This window comes from Rissa tridactyla, chromosome Z, assembly GCF_028500815.1.
Source record: "Rissa tridactyla isolate bRisTri1 chromosome Z, bRisTri1.patW.cur.20221130, whole genome shotgun sequence".
Lineage (NCBI taxonomy): Eukaryota > Metazoa > Chordata > Aves > Charadriiformes > Laridae > Rissa > Rissa tridactyla.
This window is the reverse complement of record NC_071497.1, coordinates 69785967-69806772: the sequence shown is the minus strand read 5'-3', so window position 1 is coordinate 69806772 and position 20806 is coordinate 69785967. Positions and strand designations below refer to the sequence as shown.

General features: G+C 39.9%; 1 protein-coding gene across 2 annotated transcripts in view; it reads left to right on the top strand.

The window, feature by feature from the left end:
- The window catches only part of PARP8 (poly(ADP-ribose) polymerase family member 8), a 123770-nt gene that overhangs the window by 62580 nt on the left and 40384 nt on the right, over nt 1-20806 (top strand). For both annotated transcript variants that reach the window (XR_008463834.1, XM_054185827.1), the window contains exons 7-14: nt 4934-5028; nt 8541-8601; nt 9655-9745; nt 13249-13315; nt 15055-15180; nt 17305-17869; nt 20179-20232; nt 20336-20431. Coding sequence is in view for 1 of the 2 variants with exons in the window: in XM_054185827.1 (XP_054041802.1) it covers nt 4934-5028; nt 8541-8601; nt 9655-9745; nt 13249-13315; nt 15055-15180; nt 17305-17869; nt 20179-20232; nt 20336-20431 (1155 nt within the window). In the remaining variant the exon portion in view is untranslated. The remainder of the gene's footprint in view (nt 1-4933; nt 5029-8540; nt 8602-9654; nt 9746-13248; nt 13316-15054; nt 15181-17304; nt 17870-20178; nt 20233-20335; nt 20432-20806) is intronic.

The window sequence follows — 20806 nt, the reverse complement described above, 5'->3', positions numbered from 1 at the left end:
GCTTATCCCATTATTGATACAAATGGGAAGTCAGGCTGGATCCAAATCTGTTTCCTTCTGGAGGACTGCAATTTTGTAAAGTCAAGAGCACTGCAATTTAATGGTAAAAATGGTTATTACAAAACAATTTTGATGTAGGCAATAGTCCATTCTTTTTCTGAGCTCTACAGTTAAATTCACCTTGAAAAATGCTGCATATTTTTAGATGAATGTACTGCTCTGTGTCTTTCCTTCTTATTCCCTCAGCAGAACTAGTTATTATTGCATTCTCTTATGTATTGGGAAATAAAATCTCTTCATCTCTTTTCCTTTTGCAATGTCAATAGAGTGCTTCATGCTCCATTCTCTTTATTACGATTTTTCTTATTTTTTTAGTCTCGCTATCGCCCCAAAGGAGTCATTCCTCACTTATATTATTAGACCTGTTTATTTTGATGAACATTTTAATGAGTGGTGCTTGCTATTTATGAAAGTTGCCACACGGCTGAAGCCCCCATGCCGTGGGTGCGCATTGGGTCAGTGCGGAGAGCGTGGGATGCTGATGAGCAGGATGTTGACAAGCCTCTTCTTTTGCAGAGCCAACAGTGAGGCGGGGTTTGAACACAGAATGCATGTTGAGGTGTTTCACTCTAAAAAAATCCAAACAGAGCATGCCCCTAAAGGGCTATTAAAAGTGATATTGAAACTGAAACTGAAAGAGTGTATTTTCAGTGTCAGAAACAACTGACATGAGGGATTGACTCATGTTCACTTTAGAAATGACTGCAGGAGAATGGCTTGAGAGCAGCCCTGAGAAGAGGGACTTGGGGGTACTGGTGGACGAGAAGCTCAACATGAGCAGGCAATGTGCGCTTGCAGCCCAGAAAGCCAACCGCATCCTGGGCTGCATCAAAAGAAGCGTGGCCAGCAGGTCGAGGGAGGTGATTCTGCCGCTCTACTCCACTCTGGTGAGATCCCTCCTGGAGTAGTGTGTGCAGCTCTGGAGCCCTCAGCACAAGAAGGACGTGGACCTGTTGGAGTGAGTCCAGAGGAGAGCCATGAAGATGACCCGAGGGCTGGAGCACGTCTGCTATGAGGACAGGCTGAGAGAGTTGGGGTTGTTCAGCCTGGAGAAGAAAAGGCTCCAGGGAGACCTTACAGCAGCCTTCCAGTGCCTGAAGGGGGCCTACAGGAGAGATGGGGAGGGACTCGTTATCAGGGAGTGTAATGATAGGATGAGGGGTAACAGTTTTAAATTGAAAGAGGGTAGATTTAGATTAGATATCAGGAAGAAATTCTTTACTGTGATGGTGGTGAGACACGGGAACAGGTTGCCCAGGGAAGCTGTGGATGCCCCATCCCTGGAGGTGTTCAAGGCCAGGCTGGATGGGGCTTTGAGCAGCCTGGTCTAGTGGGAGGTGTCCCTGCCCAGGGCAGGGGGTTGGAACCAGATGGTCCTTAAGGTCCCTTCCAACCCGAACCATTCTGTGATTCTATGAATTGCCTCCCTTCAGCTGCTGGCTCTTACAGCCCCACAGAGCGCCAGGGAGGACCGTGTACACAGATTTCAATGCAGAGTGATGTCTTATTTTAATCTGCCTGAGAGGAAAAGTCTTCTGATTTTGCCCTGTGGTGATGAGTTGCATTTACTGGCTCCATTTTTCAACTCTGCAGAAAGGGCAGTAACCTCAAGGTGAAGGAAAAGGCAGCAAACAGCTGGGGAGTGCTTATTTCTTGAACAAGCACTAGTACATTTGGTAAAAGATGCCTTCCAGTGCACAGATGAATGAATGAATATTGATGCTGCCTATGAGATATGAACACAGAAAGCATTACATCATTTTGCAAGATGTACAAGAGCTGTGTAATAGGCGGTACTGGTTAGAATGTGGTTGGCTCGTATTTGAAGTGGAAACTACATTGCATTGTCATATTTTTAAGGTAACACATTTAATTAAAGTAATTATAACTGGCAAAAAAGAAAACACAAGGAGATCAGCGATATAAATAAAATATCGTATCTTTGTGAAAGTCTTGAGTAGAGAATATTCAAAAAGCAAAATAAAAATAAAAAAAAAAAACTAAAACAAAAAAAAGCCAAAACAGGACATCATAGAAAGTATATTTAAAGAAAGCGAAAAAAGGAAATTTTGAATTTAAAATTTCATGGTAAAAAAGACAAAATTCTAAAGAAGACCTGTAGAATTGAAGAAAATATTGAGGACTCAGAAAATAAATAGGAAATCAGGTAAGGAGCAAAGTCCCTCTAGCGATAAAAAGAACAGTCCTTTTTCAAATAAAGTGATTGTAAGAGTTATTAAGTGGGCACCAGATGGATTTTCAGGACAAAATAGTTGGCTGTATATGTGGGGAACAAGCAAGGCAGGCTACTTCATTTGAGACAAGTGTGTGCTGTGCCCACAGAGAACGGGGATAAAAATACCGACTTTAGGAACTAGAGGGAATAGATGCCAGTGCAAACGTGTGTAATACAGTCGGGGAAGATGGAGGTCAGGGGTAATTCTTAACATTTCTAAGTGGTTACAGCTGGAAAGACAAGAGAGCAGCTGGTGATGAAACAAGGACCGTGGAAGATGGGAAATGGCATTTGATGGGCAGTGAAAACAAGATACGACCTTTTGGTCATAAAGTAAATGTTTGTATCCGCTTCCTAGGCACCTGCTTGTAATCCTCCCTAAGGATTTAATGGATAAATACTTTAAAGTAGCTAAGTGATTCAATAGCCTAAGTCCTATTGATTTTCAATGGGATTTAGGTTTGTAAATCACTTAATCTCCTTTAAAAATGCAACCTTTTGTCATTATGTGGGACAAAATAATCTGAATCAAGTCTCAGATTAAAAACTGAAACTTTCTAAACACAGACCTTTCAGACACAGCAAAGTTATCAGATTTTTTAGCTTTTATATTCACTTTCTCTGAGACTCTTTGTTAATTCTTGCTTTGAATCTCTGTCTTCCACACTTGCGAACGAGAACAGCAGATTGAAACAGTAATACTACTGCCTTTGGCGCTCTCTCCCCCTCTCTTTTGTGCTTCAGTTACAGGACATACTTGCAAATGCAGATACACAAAGCCCTGGCAGTCTCCTCTGCATACATTGCTGTGTCTGTGGCACAAATTCAGGGCTGGAAAATGCCATACTGTGGTCTTATAATTTGCCAGAACACTGCTTTGTTTCCTTTTTGAGTTCATAACCTCTTACCATCAGAAAATAGATTGGAGAAGGCATTATCTTGAGCAGTTTAGTGTTCTGTATAGTGTTCCTTTTGGACTTTAGTATTATTGGTACATAAGACTGATTAAAAAATGCAGTTTAGGACCAACAAAGGTGGCAGGTGTGCCACAGCTACAATTTGTGAAATGATTGCTGTGCTCTCCTTGGAAGCAGGACAGCAATTATTTATGCATCTTTAAAGAAATCATCTTTGAGTAATGAGCATGTGAAAAGGATTGGTTTTCTCCTAGCTGAAGTGAAAAAATAAAAATTATAGTAAAGGTTTTATTCCCGTGCTATTCTACTTGGAAAATTGTTCTGACATGCCTGCTCAAACAAGGGAGGGGTGCTTGGCTTATGGCCTTCTGGTCATGAATATCGCTGATATCCCCGATAAACGCGTGCCCATGCTGTGCTGATGAGTTCTGTGCCTAAGTCTAATCTAATTATTCTTTGCCAATTTTTACATGTAAAAAGTGATCAGCTGATTATTATTTGAAAGCTATTTAAATTCAGGTAATCAGATATAGATATCTCATATCTCCAGGTAGCAGAGCTGAAAGTGTCACAGCACTGGTCTCCTACAGATTTGGATGTACAAACAGAAGGAGGAATACTGCAGTTAGATATGGTTCTGCAATAGCAAGAATTCTCTGCAGGAATTCCTGTATAAGGAGATTTATATATATATATGTGTGTCTGAAGGGATAAATTACAGTCTTGTGCCTTGCTCTCTGAACTTTTTAAAGGTAGAAGCCAAATCCTACTCTCATTTCTGAATCTGTTCAAATCTAGGGAGTTCATTGAGTTTTGTGGAATTATGGTCATTCTAATTGTTGTAAAGAAGTAGAATTAGGTTCACACAATCAGGAGCGTAATGCTTAATGAGAAAGTAGTAATAGTCTGTGAATAGACTGTTACAAGCCTAAAGAGGTGTTTTCGTCCTTGTAGAACATAGAAGATAGTAATTATTTTGACTTCATGCAGTCCAACCAAACCAGCTCGCAAGTTTTGCTTTATAACACTAACATAACTGTTTCCATTTTTCATGTAGATTTTGAAAAAAATGGGGATGATATCTAAATACATGTTTCTTTACACCTTCTCTGGTAAAATACTTAAAATGGGAAAGCGTTCATTTTTTTTTTTTTTTTTAATCTGGTAGCATTGCAGTGATGGATAGAATACAGCCACTTGGCAGACCGAAAATGTAATTTAAATGCTGAGACATTTGGCATATAGAATAGTTTCATGCTTCTCTTGTTGAGCCCAAGCCATTCTGTGGCTAATATTTTTGAGACTGTGACAATAAGCAAGAAGGAGCAAACCTTTGTCCTGCAGCAGTTGAACTGGGATGATATGACTGGGGAGATCCGGTTCTTCTCCTTCTTAACAGTTTTAAAATGCACAAGGGTCCCAGAACAAACTCCAGGACAAGAAAGGACAGAGGGATGAGTCCTTTGCAGCTTCTCTTCCCACAAACAGGAGTGGGACCCTCAAAAAATTTCAACACAGAGGTGCCTGCTTTGCAAATCTCATTGCTTAGCAGAGCTAGACCACATCAGTGCTCCAGGTTATCAACACAGTGTCCTTTCTGAGCATGGCATTAATGAATCTTTATGTAGCATATTTTGCAGGGGGAACTTTCAAGAGCTTAGGTCAGGTGCCAGTAATGAAATAAATAAAAACTCCTAGGATATTTTTTTCTCCCCGGTAGGTTAGCTATGATGGAGAACTTCACAAGCACCCACAGCTGGAGGCTGATTTGACAGCAGTGAGAGAGATCTATGGACCTAATGCAGTATCTCTCAGGTATGTCATTGACTTTTCCATACCGCAGAACATTTTAACGTTTTGGAGATTGAGTTCTGTGTGGACCCTCCCTCACTTCCCCAAAGCACAAGCCCTTCTAGCGATTTCTGCACATTGTGTGGCAAAAGGAAGGAGCACTGCTGGCTAGCAATAATGCTGGTTTTGGGTTTTTTTGTGGTTGGGTACTGATACAACTGGCTGTGCTGAGAACAAGCCTTGGAATCCTGTTCTAAAGCATCATTGTCTTTTGCAGTTCAGTTGGTATTTGATCAGAATGTTGCATTTTGTTGAAAATTACTGTTCAGCATTACTGTAAACCCTTGTTAAACTCCTTTTCTGTCATATTGTGTCTTTTGCCCTGGAGGTGAACAAGAGTAACGTTAAGAGATTTAGTAAATGTTTTGCCTGGGGAAAGATTGAAGGAACTGGATTTGTCTAGTCTGGAAAAAGAAGGGGAAGACATAATAACAGTTCTTCTTCAAAAAAGTTGTTTGTAGATAGGAGTGATCAAATGTTCTCTATTGTCATCATGAGAGAGACAATAAGAAACTAGCTGTGTTAGCAACAAAAAAGGATTTGATTAGATTTTATGAATGCTTTTTAATTGTGGGACTCTAAAGTATCCTACAGAGGGAAGTGGTGGAACCTCCGTCAGAGGTGGATTGCGAGGTGTAATTACACAAAAATTTTGTCAGGCATATACGAGCATGCATGATTCTGCCATAGGGCATAACTGTATGATATTTTTAATACGCTTCAGGTCTTTTATAACTTCATTTTCCATCTATGCAATTTTAACAATTTCATAGAAATAACAGGTAGGCAAGATGTAACAGACATGTCAGTTGTATTACAAAGAAAATATCAAAGTTGTCATACAAACTAAGTAATAAACTACAGAGAAGATAATAACCTTAGGCATACTTATATTGCAAGTAACAATTCCCATTAACCTCTAAACAATAAGCTCTGTTATTTTTGTCTAAGAAGAGAAAGCGTGTCTACAACTATGGTGTACTATACCTTTTCAAATTAAGTGGAAATTTCATTACATTTTGAGGACCTGGGGAACTGAAATCCAAATAGTTGTATATGGGTTTAGGAAGTGAATGAGATAAATGTTTAGCTGCCAAACTGATAACTGTGAAATTGAGAGTACCTTGACAATAGGCTCCCTCAAGCTCCTAAAATTGAAACATTGTATGTAACCTTTCAAAAACTTTATTGCTTCTAATTTATTGAATCAACTGTTTCATTGGAAGCATTGTGATCTTCTTCAGCTCACTGTAGTAGAAATTGGCATATGTGGCCGCTTTTGGCATGTGGAAAACTTTAATGCTTCTTCCACTCCGCTGTAGTTGAAAATACTCATAAATTCTTGGCAATGACGAACACAGCGTTAACCATTCAATTTCATCCCTCTCCTGCAGCTCCACTTCTCTGTGGAGTGAGAAGTCTGTCTGACAGTGGCACCCACTAAGATGCATATTTCCTAGACAGTTGACCCTCTTTTAGTAGTCTCTTGCTGTCACAGAATCAACTGTACATATAAACATGAAATTCCTATACCTACATGCTTTTCACCACTGCCATTTGAAATCTGTCCACCAAAGCCATGAGAAAGCCCCCTGGACCAACTGATCCAAACTCTTCAGTATCTATTTACGTTGCTTGTGCATTGATGGACGGAGGACCTCTGGGAGCTTCAAAATCAAGATGTGTTCATGGAGCCATTGCAGGCGGCAGATCATAAGCTGCATGATTTCTCTCCCCCACACGCCCCCCCCCCCCCCCCCCCCATCCCCCCCCAGGCCTTTCAGCTTGGGGAAGAAAAACAACAGTCAGCATCATGTGTCTAAAATCCATTTTCTATGATGGCAATGGAGTAGGGGCAAAGGGATTTCAATGAGTATGGAAATTCCACAATTATATCTTATTTTTATGTGATCCTTTCTTCCATTAATATTTCTGTGTTTCATTACTTCAGCTACATTTCTGTTTAATATATAAAATTACACTTATTGACAGCCTTTTGAATCTCAGTCATGTGAGTAACACCAGCCTGTGTTCATAAATATTACTGAAGAGTTCATAACAATCTGTTCTTTAGATCTTCTGGAAAATTAACAAAAAAAATCTGAGGCCTCTGCTGTGCAGGACAGTGGTTAAGCCATTCAGTAGGTGGAGAAATTCACTGTCTCAAAGCCAGGTCTTCAGCGAGGTGTAGGAGGTCAGGCAGCACCTGTATGTGTAGCTCTGGGTGAGCAAACCCTGGAGCAGCTCTCAAGGTGACTGTGAAGCCTCAAGGCAGCACAGCCCTGGCCAGCCATCGTCCTGCCCTGTGTGTGCCTTGTGTGGACATGTCTGACCTAGAGAGGGGCTTTGGGTTTGCCCTTCCCAGAGAGAACCATTGGGATGCTGAGGTTCAGTGGAAGGGGTTCCCTCCACCAGACTTCGCAAGAGGTCAAGGCATTTCCAGTGTGAGCTACGTCCTGCCATGGGCTGAGAGCCACTTTGGTAGGAGATAGTTATATTCGTAAAAATATTTTTGTATTTCAAAATTACTGTATCAACTTATTTATGCACGACTGTCACTGTGTGCTGTCTCAGTCTAGTTTAATAGAAAAGCGTGGAAGTCAATGTGAGAACAAGGATATAAATGCAGTGGAAAGAAAAAAACCTAGTGACTAGAATCTTTGAAAAATTGAGAGTGATTGCACTTTTACAGTATTGTCCACTTAGGTAATTTAAATGAAAGGAAACCAATTTTTTATTAAGGCGTATGAATGAGTATTTTCTAGCCCTTTTTTTCAGAAGTCTTCAAGTACGTTGAGGGAGGGCAATTAGAACGAGTCAGAAAATAAGAGGCAGAAAAGTCACACTTTAAATGTAAGATTTCGGATGGTAATGAAATAATTTAAATCTGAACCCTGGGGACTCCAGCAGTACTACACATAACAGATAAAATTAGGCAGCTATTGCCTTGGGTGCATTACAGGGCAATCTTTATGTTTTGACAAACAAATGCTTGAATGTATGAAACAATCTCGCCGTTATAATATGCCACCCTCTAGGCTAAGTTGTGTTTGTCTTCAATGATTTATCTCAAGCCTCTCCTTAGGTTACTGGCCGTTAACCTGAAATACGTTTGAAAATTAACTAGGATTTTCTTTTGTCGTAAATATAGGAGCAGCACGTTACCATTATTGTTTTCGTGATTTATTTGTGCAATACACAAGGCAAAAATACATAGCAGCAATGGAAAGAAAATTTGAGGGAATTAGTAGAAAAAAAGATTTAGCCTGTTTAAGCAAGATCCACTGAAAGAAAGTTCCAGTGCAGCAGACGGTCACCCACTGGGAATATTGATCCAATCTATGTAAATGTGTATTTTATAACCATTCTCATTTTACAGACAAGATTATCCTTTATAAAATCTTCCCTGTTATAAGTACTCCTGGGCTGAGGAGTATCTTAAAGAGCTCTAATGTAATGTAATTCTTTCCTTTCAGGGAATATGGAGCCATTGATGATGTAGATATTGATCTGCATATTGATGTTAGCTTTCTTGATGTAAGTAATCTAATCACAGAATTACATAATGAACATTAATATCCATTTAATTCTGCTACACATCAGACTCTCTAGACAACCACTGAGACTTTCCTTTTTTGGAGACTTGATCTTCAAAAGTGCCTGTCGCATTATTGATTGCTGCTCAGCGGAAAGGTTTCCTTTTCCTTTTATGATCACACCATTAAAATGCTTTGTAGACTTTTATTTACTGCATGTGTATTGCCTTTCAGACATGCTTTGTGCATGGTAAATGTTTTAACTGATATAAATGAAATACATTTCTTTTTTTGCTATCCTAGACATTAGTTAGGTGAAGGCACTTCATAGGGCAGAAGACTTTGTCAGGGGCTCTGCTGTGTGCCTCTCAGCATCTGCAGCTGACTGGGGAGAGGCTCGAGTGGCAAAGGAGACACAGGACAGCGGTGCTGCCGGCTGGCAGCGTGGCTTCTGTAACAGCGGCGCTGTCATTAACTCCACACTTCCTCACCTCGTCTGTGCAGTAACTTCCTGTCCTCTAGATGGAGAATAAAAATTACTGCTTTTAGGGGCATCGTTAGCTTCTGCACAGATATGTCATATTCTTAGCTTAGCACAGCATAAGATGTTATAGGGCTTTTCTAAAATTTAAGAAAATCCAATCAGACCTTGAATTATTTTAATCAGTCTTAAGGAGCAAATGTTTCCTTTGCCCTGTGTTACGGGATAAGTTTCCTTTCCATCTTTATTTGCTCCTTTGCTTCTCAGCTTTCAAGCAGTATCTCTTGATAGAAGGGAAGGCGTCTGCCTGCACTGTAAGTGTAGTATTGCATATAAAGCTGTGCTCAGTTTAAATGATCGTACTCCACAACTGGAAGCAGTCTAACGCTGCTCTTAGGGGTGTCAGCAGGCAATAGTTTGTCCTAAGTCTCGAGTTTAAAGTTGGAGTAGATACTCCACAACTGGGTAAATGGATGGATGATGTTTATAACAACCCTAAGGCAGACTGACAAAATGTGGCAGTTCGTCATGATGGCTAATAGTGTTTGTTGTTTTCTTTTTGTCTTGAACTAGGAAGAGATTGCTGTGGCCTGGGATGTAATTCGCACAGAGCCTATAATAGTGCGATTGCACTGTTCACTTACGCAGTACTTAAATGGTCCAGGTTAGTCACCCGTGTGTTCTTCACGTGCCTTGTATGGTGTCTCGGTCTGAGCCATGTACTGGGTGATACATACTCGTTCACTGCCAAATCTTTGACCCTGCCTGTGCTTATGTCTACTGCTGAGAGCAGTCCTACTGGTATGAAATTAAGTATACATCTATTTGCGTAGCTCGGCCCTCAAAAATGACATGGGCATCTAATTTAAACGTTCATAGGTTGATTTTTGAAACTTTTTTCCCCGATATCCTTTGAAATGCAACTGCTTCCCCTAGGAACCAGGGTTAAGGAATAAAGAGCTTCAGTTTCTCATATGTGATTTCCTGATTTTGGAAATCAGGGATCATCTGCACAGATGAGATACCACTGATAAGGTATACATACACAGACCTGTGCAGTGCATTAGTATGCGCTTTTTCATGTACCTTTGAAGAATCAGGCCATGATAATTATCCTTTCAGCTTCTGATTTCTATATGATTTTTTTGTGTGTGTATGGTTGGACTTGGTGACCTCAAAGGTCCTTTCCAACCATGAAGATTCTATGATTCTATGATTCTATGACTGTATGAACTCTGGGAATCTTTAGATTTGAATGAGTTGTTAAGTGAGTAAAGCTTCCTCATGAGAGTAACAATGATCAAACTCCTGAAGAATCAGCTGATTTTGAAGATTTGGAAATATTCATATGGAAGAGTCAACTTCAGATATATTATTACAGTGGGAAGTCAGAACTAAGTTGCAGTTTGGACCATAACTTGCCAAGCTTCCAGTGCAAGCTGTCCATTCAGGCTTGTATCTGTGGGAGAATTTTGCCTCTGGAAAATGAGCAGATATTTCTAGCCATAATACGTTTAGCAAAATCTGTCCCAGTGAGCTATTTTTGTAGGATATGTTGCCTGCCGGTGCTAACTATAAGCTATATTCTGTTCATTCAAATAAGCATTTCCTCAGATCAATCTATCTTTTTTTTTTTTTTGCTTGACTTTGGTCTTTTTGTGTGTATTTTATTGCTTCAATCTTTTTTTGTAAATATGCAGATCTTAAAATATGTATTTGCAGGTAGCAGTGTTAGTATTCAGAATATTTCTGACAAAATGTAATTTAAAACATAAAAAAGTGCACCAAATAAGAGAAGGTGAAGCGTGAAGAGCAGCTTGCAGTAAGAAATGATCTAGTGAAATGAGGAGTAACAACAACATGTCTTTTGCACAGTTGACAAGGTTAGAATGGGAACCTAAGTTCCCAGTCCTGCAGCTGATTGCGGGAGTGCCTGAGTACCAAGAAAGGCAAAGTCAGGGCCAGAGGCAAGTGCTTCACTGATACTGGTTTTATGAGCTCAGCTGCTGTTGCAGCCATATCTCTTTATTTAGGACAAAAACCAGACAATGATGTCCACCATCTTTTGTGTCAACAAGACCATATCTCTGTAAATTCCTCTTCCCCTTTAAATACTTCCCCACCTGGAGTACTGCATCCAGCTCTGGAGTCCTCAGAACAAGAAGGACATGGACCTGTTGGAACGAGTCCAGCGGAGGGCCACAAAGATGATCAAAGGGCTGGAGCACCTCTGCCATGAGGACAGGCTGAGAGAGTTGGGGTTGTTCAGCCTGGAGAAGAGAAGGCTTCTGGGAGACCTTACAGCAGCCTTCCAGTGCCTGAAGGGGGCTACAGGAGAGATGGGGAGAGGGACTCTTCATCAGGGAGTGTAGCGATAGGATGAGGGGTAACGGTTTTAAACTGAAAGAGGGTAGATTTAGATTAGATATTAGGAACAAGTTCTTTCCTGTGAGGATGGTGAGACACTGGAATAGTTTGCCCAGGGAAGTTGTCAATGCCCCATCCCTGGAAGTGTTCAAGGCCAGGCTGGATGGGGCTTTGAGCAACTTGATGTAATGGGAGGTGTCCCTGCCCATGGCAGGGGATTGGAACTAGATGGTCTTTAAAGTCCCTTCCAACCTAAACCATTCTCTGATTCTGTGATTCTGTGTTGTTTTGAGACTACTGGGCCATAACGTTATGATACATCTTTTTCTCCTGTAGTACTTTCTGTTGACTGATAAACGGAAATGCAGTGTACTCCAAAGCACTATGGGGGGTATTCATACCACCCTGTAGCTGTGTAATATCCTGATTTTAGATAGTCGTTCTTCTAGTTAATAGCTTCTCTCATTATTGTACTTGTGGGCAGTTTCTCCCACGTGTCTTAGATGAGGATGAATCAGCTTTTGGAGGTACCAGGCTGTCTCCTCTGGCCGTGGAACTTAGACAACAATTGTAGTCTAAATGTCAGATTTTAAGATTGCTGGTCTAGGTATGATGATTCTCATTGAATATATTACCCCCCCCCCAACCATGTGTTCTAAATTTGTCGGTCTGAAGACATTGCTATCCCTGATCAAATCATTCATCCCTTTTGAAAAAATCATCAGTTTGTCTTTAAAAGACAGGATTATATTTGAATAATAACGTTAGAGAAAGGGTATCTACAGGGCTTTGAACTAAGTGAAATTGGATAGCCAGGTTAGATATATTTTATTTTATTTTTAAATTTAATTTATTAAAGTGAAATTAAGGGATACAATTTGACATTCTGAATAAAGTCTGGCTTTCTGAGTGATCAGGAGAATACAGATTTTAAAATACTGATTTACTTTTTATAATAAAATTTGAACCAACCCCAGATTTTTTGTTTTCATTCCTTTTTTTATTTTACTGTAGTCATTACTACCTTATGTAATATGAAAGATCAGGTCTATTTGGGCGTGTCATATGTGTTGGCTGTTGTCCTGCCTTGAGGACCTGAGGCTCTCCTAACAAGTGCTGGTTTCCATCTGCCACTTCTATCTAGTAAATGTTATTAAAGGATTTTAGTAATACCAGGAGCTAATTTCCAGACTTCACCCTGCACACTTCCAGTTTTCTGACAGATGAATATGGGTATACCAATGATAGGACGGGTCTTGAGGAAAAGTCAGGGTAATTCTGGGCCACTGGAATTCGCATATCAGGTACTTAGATGACAGTTGTGGATCTTGTATTAAAATGCCTCCAGAAAGAGGCATTTTTATGCCAGTTTTCTTCATAGTCACAGGAAATGTAATGTGTGTAAAGACTACTTACTTGAAAACAAATATAAGAGATGAGGCAACATGAATTACCAATCCAGATACATTTAATCTGATGCTGCTCTAGTACCTGCACAATATTTAAAAAAAAAAAAAAAAAGACACATTTTTGTAATTAAAATTAGTGGGAATTGGGGGAATTCAATTTCTGAATTACTCGTTTGTAAAATTACTAATTATATTGGGTGATATTCCAAAAAGGACCATTCATTTCTTAATAGGCATAGATGACATGTCCCCCTTTCACCATTTCTTCAATGGCATTGTCTATAGTAAAGGTCCAGATATAACAGGGTCCTTAAATATGACTTACATGGTCATGAGTTCTCAATTATTGCTTTAAGTTCATATATGTCAACAATATCTCCTTTTTCTGTAGTGCCAACTGTGGATGTATTTCAGATCTCTACTAAGGAAAGATTTGGGCTGGGACATCAGCTGAAAAAGTAAGTCTAGAAAAGCGTAAACCCCTTTTTTTAGGAGAATATCACATTCTTTTAGTTCCTGGACCGTGCCAAGTAGGATGAAATTCACAGGTTGTCAGGTTGGTTGGATCAAACTGTTTTGAACTTGTTTTTCTTGAAATAAAAAATAACAGGATTTTCTTTTTTAAGTTCAGTTTTGACAGTTGTTGGGGAGAACCTGATTTGTGCTGCCTGCCGGGGGTTTCTGTCACTTTGCTGCCATTTAGGAAGTAAGCTACAAAAGTTCAAAAGACTGTAGCTAGGAGTTTTCAATTTCATGTTTTTGCTTAGATGGTGAAACCTCTGGAGCAGGCTTTTTGAGCATCATGCATACCCTAAGGGGGCTATGCTTTCATGGTCGCCTTTAATATTACCACAGTAATTAGGCCATTCACATTTCGAGGACAAGAGGGAAGAACAGTTGGAAAAATTAGCAGTTTCATATGTTCGTGGTACAATTCAATTTAATAAAATTTTGCCAAGTCATCTTTTCACATATGGTCGTGTATGTGTAATAAAATGACAAGAATATAGGCTTTAATATCTGACCATAACAACATAAGAATCCCTTAAGAAAAAAAGAATCTTTTGCTGTTCGGTGTTTAAAGAAATTCAGTGCACCACTTTCATAATCTTATAAATGAAGTAATGTTACTAAACTCTCTATGGTCCATGACTTTGAAGAAAAAAAATAAAAAGCTCCCCAGAGTGAACGGTCCCTTAAAATGTTTCAGTACTTAACACTGCCTCTGATTTGTGCACCAGGCAATTACAAAGGGTTCCCATAAGACATTTTCAAGGACGTAGCTGCATAATTCACAGTTGAGCAGAAGTCAGAATACCCCTGAACCCCATGGCCCCTCATGGCTGTAGCAACAGGATATTCATCTTTGAGGATTCACTAAATTTTCAATAAAATCTGTACCAACTTCCACTTGGATTTTATCACTCAAAGACCCCCATTGCTAGATTAGTCAGAGTACTTTGGCTTGGAAGGAGCTATTGGAGGTCACCCAGTGCAGCCTCCTGCTCCAGGTAACCTCCTCTATCTTCAAAGTTAGATAAGTTCACTCCTCTAACTCAGTTAGAGTGTGAAGAGTGCCTGAAACTCTTGAGTCTCAGGCAACCTAGCTGTGAAATCTCCAGCCTTTGTGGGCAACCGATTGTATTTAACTACTTTTCTTCTGGATGTCTTCTTTTTATAGCTTTTATGTTTTTTAGCTTTCCTTGCTACAGCTGTGACCGCAGCCTTCTGCTGTCCATCTCTGGGAGCTGTCTTGCTCTGTCTTCTCTGTAAACCCTCTTTGGGTAGTTTAATATTCGACATCCCTACCTTCACATTTGTGAAGTAGGAGAACATACTCCTACTTGAGCAGTGTGGATGCTGTACCCCATCTCTGTAGTCACTGGAGAGTCAGATGCCTACAGCTGGACGGGATGCCTTTGAATCAGTTTGTCTCTAGATCTCCATGAGAGGCATACCTGTGTAAGTCCTGCAGTAGTTGTTTACCCAGACTGTATTCTCAGTAAAAGTTCAGTGTAAATTAAGTTGTATGTGGAAAACAACCCCAACATTTTTGAGGAGCTGAGACTGCTACAGCTACCTGTAGAGTGAGGACATCGCATCATATCACCTATGTGGTGAACAGAGAGACACCGGTATTAAAGCAAATATATCTTGGCTAGGATAAGAAAATCTTTTTTTCTTTCTTAATTTGCAGAATCATGCAGACGTTTGTTACACAACAGTGGAAGAACAGCAAAGAGAAATCTAATTGTACGCACAATAAGAAGGTGTCTGATAAAAAGGTGAAATCCCCTCTGCACATCTTTTCTACGTTGCGCAGGTAATAGCAAGGAAAATGAGCTGTTAACACCATATCCTGTTCAAAATCCACAGCAGACTTCACAAGGTGAAACGCTGACTTTTCTCCACAGAGAAGTGCTCTATTTATATCTTACCTCATGGGTTTCCAGTCCTTGCCTTGCATGACATCAAAAGTGAACTCAGTACTACTGCAGTTTCTAAGACTATTTGAAGGCAGAGCATTTCAGCGCTCTGCTGTCTGAAACAGCCATGTTTCGTCTAGAATTGAAAATAATTAATTTTACGTTATTTAACTTGTTGTATTTGTATCTTTGTAGCTTGGTAGCATTTGACTGTTACTTGAATAGCAAGAATATAGGTCATATATGCAAGTAATATATAACATACATATAATATATATTTTAAAAAATGTGGTTGTCTAGCTGTTCTTTCCACAGCTGTGTATATTTTTTATTTTTTAAAACTAGAATGGTCTTTAATGAAAGACTGATTTTTAGAGCTGCTGAGCACCCACCCCTCTCCACTGTTTGAGTACGTTAATGTTCACCACTTTTGAAATGCAGGCACAGAATTTCAAAGAAAAAAGGCATTAAAACCATAAAAAGTAGTTTGTGAATGGTTCATTTGAATTCATTATGACTTCTGCCAGTTACTCATACTCCTAAGTGTATGTAAAATCAGGCTCTGATTTTACCTCTTTCAGGGATGTGACTAGTCTAGCGTGTTTTCCTGCTTATGAAGGGTTGACAGATCACCCCTTCTGTACATTTGAAATGAATGCCTCTTTGAACATTCCTTCTTTTTGATGAATTTTGCCATTCTAAATTCCATGTATAAAAAAGAGAGGGAGTAGAGCGATCATTCGCATTAGAGAAGGGAAGCATGTCAGGGATGACAAAAGACCGTCTTTCCAAAGGTAGCGTTGAGGAAGGTGGTGTTTTAAGTAGAGGAAGGTGGTGTTTTAAGTAGAAGGCTTACCCTGCCGTGCCACACGCCATGCCTAGCGCGAGCTGTAGCTTGGGGTTTGGCTTTATTCAGAAAGGGCGTGCAAAAGCCAGCCCAGTCTTTCTCCTCTTGATTTGGCTGCTGCTGGGGTCTCTGCCCAAAGGTGCCTCAGGCCACATGCAAGGACCCTCCCTCTCCCTGGAGCACCATTCCTGCCTCCTGTCTGCCGGAGGGTGGTGGTGACACAACTGCAACAGTGAGTCAGCAACCTCCACCTGCATCTTCTACTGTCACCACTTGCTAACAGGGTGGGGAAACCTGCCAGCCTCTTCCCTTGGGGTTTCACTTCTTTTCTATTCCATCCAAGGCCAGAAAATACTCCAAAGACTGTGGTTGCTATAAAGCATAAAAAAATTATTCAGCCTACCAGTTACATGCTTTGAAAGGACAGGCAAATATATGTGAGCCTTGTAGAAATGTGACAGTTCATGTGAATGTTGTTTCATAAAAACATTTTGCTCTTTACTTCACGCATTCATAATTTAAGTCCCTCACATTCTAAATTCTAGTGTTACAGAGCTAGAATTTGTCTAAAACAGGAAAGAAGGGCATCAAATTGTCTTGCACAAAGCACCCAGGTCATTATAAGGTTTTTAAGAGTAATGTTTATTGCAGCTGAATTAAATTTGATTTACTACCTGCAAGTTTCACTGCTAATTATATCTTCCATTGATCTGAACATAGAATTTGTTATGCTGGGTCCAGAAGACAATAACTTTAATGGGATTGTGCCATGATTATTACATAGGAAAGATAGATTTTGATAATGAAAATGTGTTATAATCTCCTATGAAATATGTGGATTTCATTTCAAAGATAACTTCCTGAATAACTGGTTTGTTGTGGGACATAGGGGCCTTTAAAAGAGCTGTAAGGTTATAGCTCTAACTTCTACTTCAGCAGTTAGTTGTCTTTTTGATCAATGAGCTTGTGTGTAAATAGGAGTAAGATGTCTGTTTGGTATTGGAAAATTAGTGCTACGTACAATTGCTTATTTTTTTAATGTTGTGCTGCGTTTGTCACTAGTGAAATACGTAAGGACAGGTGACACTTAAAAATTTTTACATATGTGTGATCTTGCTTGATTTGCACAAGATTTTGATCGTTCTCCAACTTGGTCTTCTCCTTTTTTTTTAAGGTCGCCAAGTTATCCTCCACCTGGCTGTGGTAAAAATAAATCAAAACTGAAGTCAGAACAGGATGGCATCTCCAAAACTCACAAGCTACTGAGAAGGACTTGCTCTAGCACAGTCAAGGCGGAGGATATGTGTGCCACAAAATCTCACAGAACCTTTGGCCGCTCGTTGTCGAGTGACCCGAGGGCTGAACAGACAATGGCTATTAAATCGCACAAACTGTTGAACCGATCTTGCTCTGCAGCCGTCAAGCAGGAGGAGTGCATCACTTTAAAGCCCCATAAGCTGTTAAGTAGGTCGTGTTCTGGGGATCCTCGATGTGAGCACAACAGCACCTTGAAGCCCCACAAACTTTTAAGCAGGTCCTGCTCCAGTAATCTTAGAATGGAAGAATTGGATGGATTGAAGAATCACAAGTTACTCAGCAAGACTTACTCCAATGCCCCTAAATCATCCAAAATGGAGCCTTTCAAGGAGTCCACCATAGCAGAGAGCAGGAGGCTCTCTCTTACCTCAGGGCTTATTGGTATCTTAACACCATCTTCATCATCACCTTCACAAGCTGCTGTGCGTAATATTTTTTTTTATTCTGCTCATTTTCCTCCTATTATTTTCCAAACATGCTGTTAGCTTGTTATGCAAAGGCATGAATACTTAGAACATGTGTTAGTGGATATATTGGATATATTGAGCGTATTGGAAGACAAGAGCAACGGAGTCAGCTTTTTAAGGAGGATGTAAGCAACTATTCATGCACATATATTTAAGTTATAAAACCAAAATTTACTTAGGTTAAGACAGAGATTTTATGTGTCATGTTGAATACAGCTCAGTGTACCTGCTGGCCATGGGAAAAGTTCAGTCACCCACTTCCTTCCCTGCCTCCTTTCTTGCTGCAGGAAGAAGGGAGAGTGTGCGCTTCTGCGCTGCAGAATCGGCTTTGTCACACAGATCTTTTCTCATTTCAGTTTGCTTTGTGGAGGAAGCAACCGTCCATTGGCTTGATTGGGTGCCAGGTCACCTCTCCTTCTGGTCTTTGTGTCTGTGGTCATCATCACAGGGGAAGGGACGCAGTCATGATTCAGCTCACCTCTTGTGCACTTGTGCTTTGTGAAAGGTTCAACCTTCAAACGTGCTGGTGGCAGCCAGAGGTCAGGGAAGGAATTAGGTCCATACTGCCCCCCTTTCTTTCCCCAGAGACACGATCGATTGGGAAAACAAAGGGTAGCACATATTCTTAAAATTAAGAAAGAGCGCTCAAAATTAATTCTTCTGCCTCTTAAAAGATGGCTTTTATACTTTAGAGGAAAGAGTGAGTCTGTTTGAGCTCTTTCAAGGCACCTGTCTGTTTTCTCTGTTAAATCTGTGGAGGGGCACTTAGGAGACGGCCCTCTCCACTCCCTTAGCCTGGTGGTACCTTGATGTTCTCAGCAAGAAAACGCTGATTCTCACTTGAAATGCCGTACATATATTCAAAACAGTGTATTCTGCATAATGAAATTACATTGAGTGTGCTATGTCTCATGGTGAATTAGTTTAATAAGCTGTGAGCAATACTCATCAGATCTAAAAGCAGTGATATACAAAAATGATGTAAGATAATTTATATACATGCTGTGTGGTTGGTTCCTGTAACGTGCACAGCAATATTAATTTAAGGTGAGCCGACAGACTTCTTACATGTTACAGTTGAGAGATGCATTTTTTTCTGAATCAGCAGAGGATGTTTTAACATAGCAAGACTTTTCTCTCCGGAAGTTAGAAGGAAAAGTCCCATTTTTTGGGGGGGTTGATTTTGATAAGATAATGAAAAGTTGACCAAGTGGTTTCATTACTGATGTTATCAGCTGATATGGAAAAAATGCAAGCCCTGCTTGGCAGTCTTTAAAAAATACCAGTAATTTATTGCTAGAATGCATGTACTTTGAAGGAAGATCATCACACACATGGTCAGGTGCAGTTTGACTGATGTTAGCGGAAGGAAATCAACAGTCCATCTTACATGCAGGCATCAGATATATGGGTAGCCTGGGTGCCTAACTGCAATTTGAAGTCAAATGGAATATGGAAGCAATGAATTGGGACCCTAACTTCTCCTCTGTTCTCAGCTAAAGTATTTCAATCTGATACATGAATACAATTAGGAGGATTGTTTCTCAGGAGAAAAAAAGGGAAAAGTTTCCAATTAAGCAGAGAAATGAAAGGAAATAAGCCTATAAACAACAAAAACAAAAAAAAGCTGTAAATGGAGGTGATCTGACTCTTGTTCAAAACAAGGATTGATCGGAATAGGTGTCAGCCTAGAGGGAATTTTGTACCTTACTGGCTCCTGTAATGGAAATTCCTTCTAATTTATGTTGCTGTTGTGTTGAAAGAATAAGGCAGAAATAATTTGAGTGGGATCTGAGCATGGAGATCTGTTAGCATGGTGCTTATGGAAGTGAGATGTCAGTAAATATAAAAGGAAAAGATTTTCAGCCGTTCTGAGAGTTACATTAGTCTTTCAAGCCTAAGCAGGTAGCCCATATTTGGATAGACAATCCGCAGTTAAAATGTAATGGGAGTTACCAAATGCCGGTTTATTAGAATAGAGTGAAGGCACTGGTGTTTCCATTTGAGAGTAGAGTTTTTGGGTTGCTGAGATGCAAAACCTCATCAGATTTAAGGACTAAGAAGAAATGCTAAAAATATGCCCCACACTTAGGAAACAGTAAAAGGATTGGTTAGTTGTAATGGCTGGCTTATGCAAATGAGAGTTCTTTTTAGATGCAAATATTGGTTAATTAAAATATTTGCATGCAAAAAATACAAATGTTTTATCATTTCCTTTTAATTAGTCTACCAACACTGAAGTTGCCTCAACTTTTTCCTTGCAGCAAAATTATGGTGCAAAATGCATTCCAGTACGAGACCGTGGCTTTCTTGTGCAGGTAGGGTGTCATATCTTACCCATTTATAAAACACTGTGGAACTTGAGCTGACTGTTAATTATTTTTAAGCAGATGTTGTTATTCTCATTTTCATTGTTCTCAGACTATTGAATTTGCTGAGCAGCGGATACCAGTATTGAACGAATACTGTGTAGTTTGTGACGAACCCCATGTGTTCCAGAATGGCCCTATGCTGAGGGTAAGTGGTGTGCTTGCTGGGGTAAACAATGCATTTTCTGATGCCTTAAATAGCAATGGACCATACAAACCTGTTACAAAATTATTGAATTATTATTTCAGATGTGTTCTGTCCTAATATTCTTTTAAGATGCAACAGTGTAACGCATATTAACTAGATGTTGCTGTAAATTTGAAATAAAACGTACTGCAAGCAAGGAGGTGGAAATCAGGCTCGTATAATATGATAGAAACATAAACGGGGGGATGTATTTCACTGAACACTATTGTTCTACAGTAGTGACAACCAGATAAGATAGAGGAAGTGCATTAGAGTGCTTTCCTGGTCCTCTGGCATTCTTTTAAAAGCTCAGGGTCACCTCAGTCCTTGAGCTCT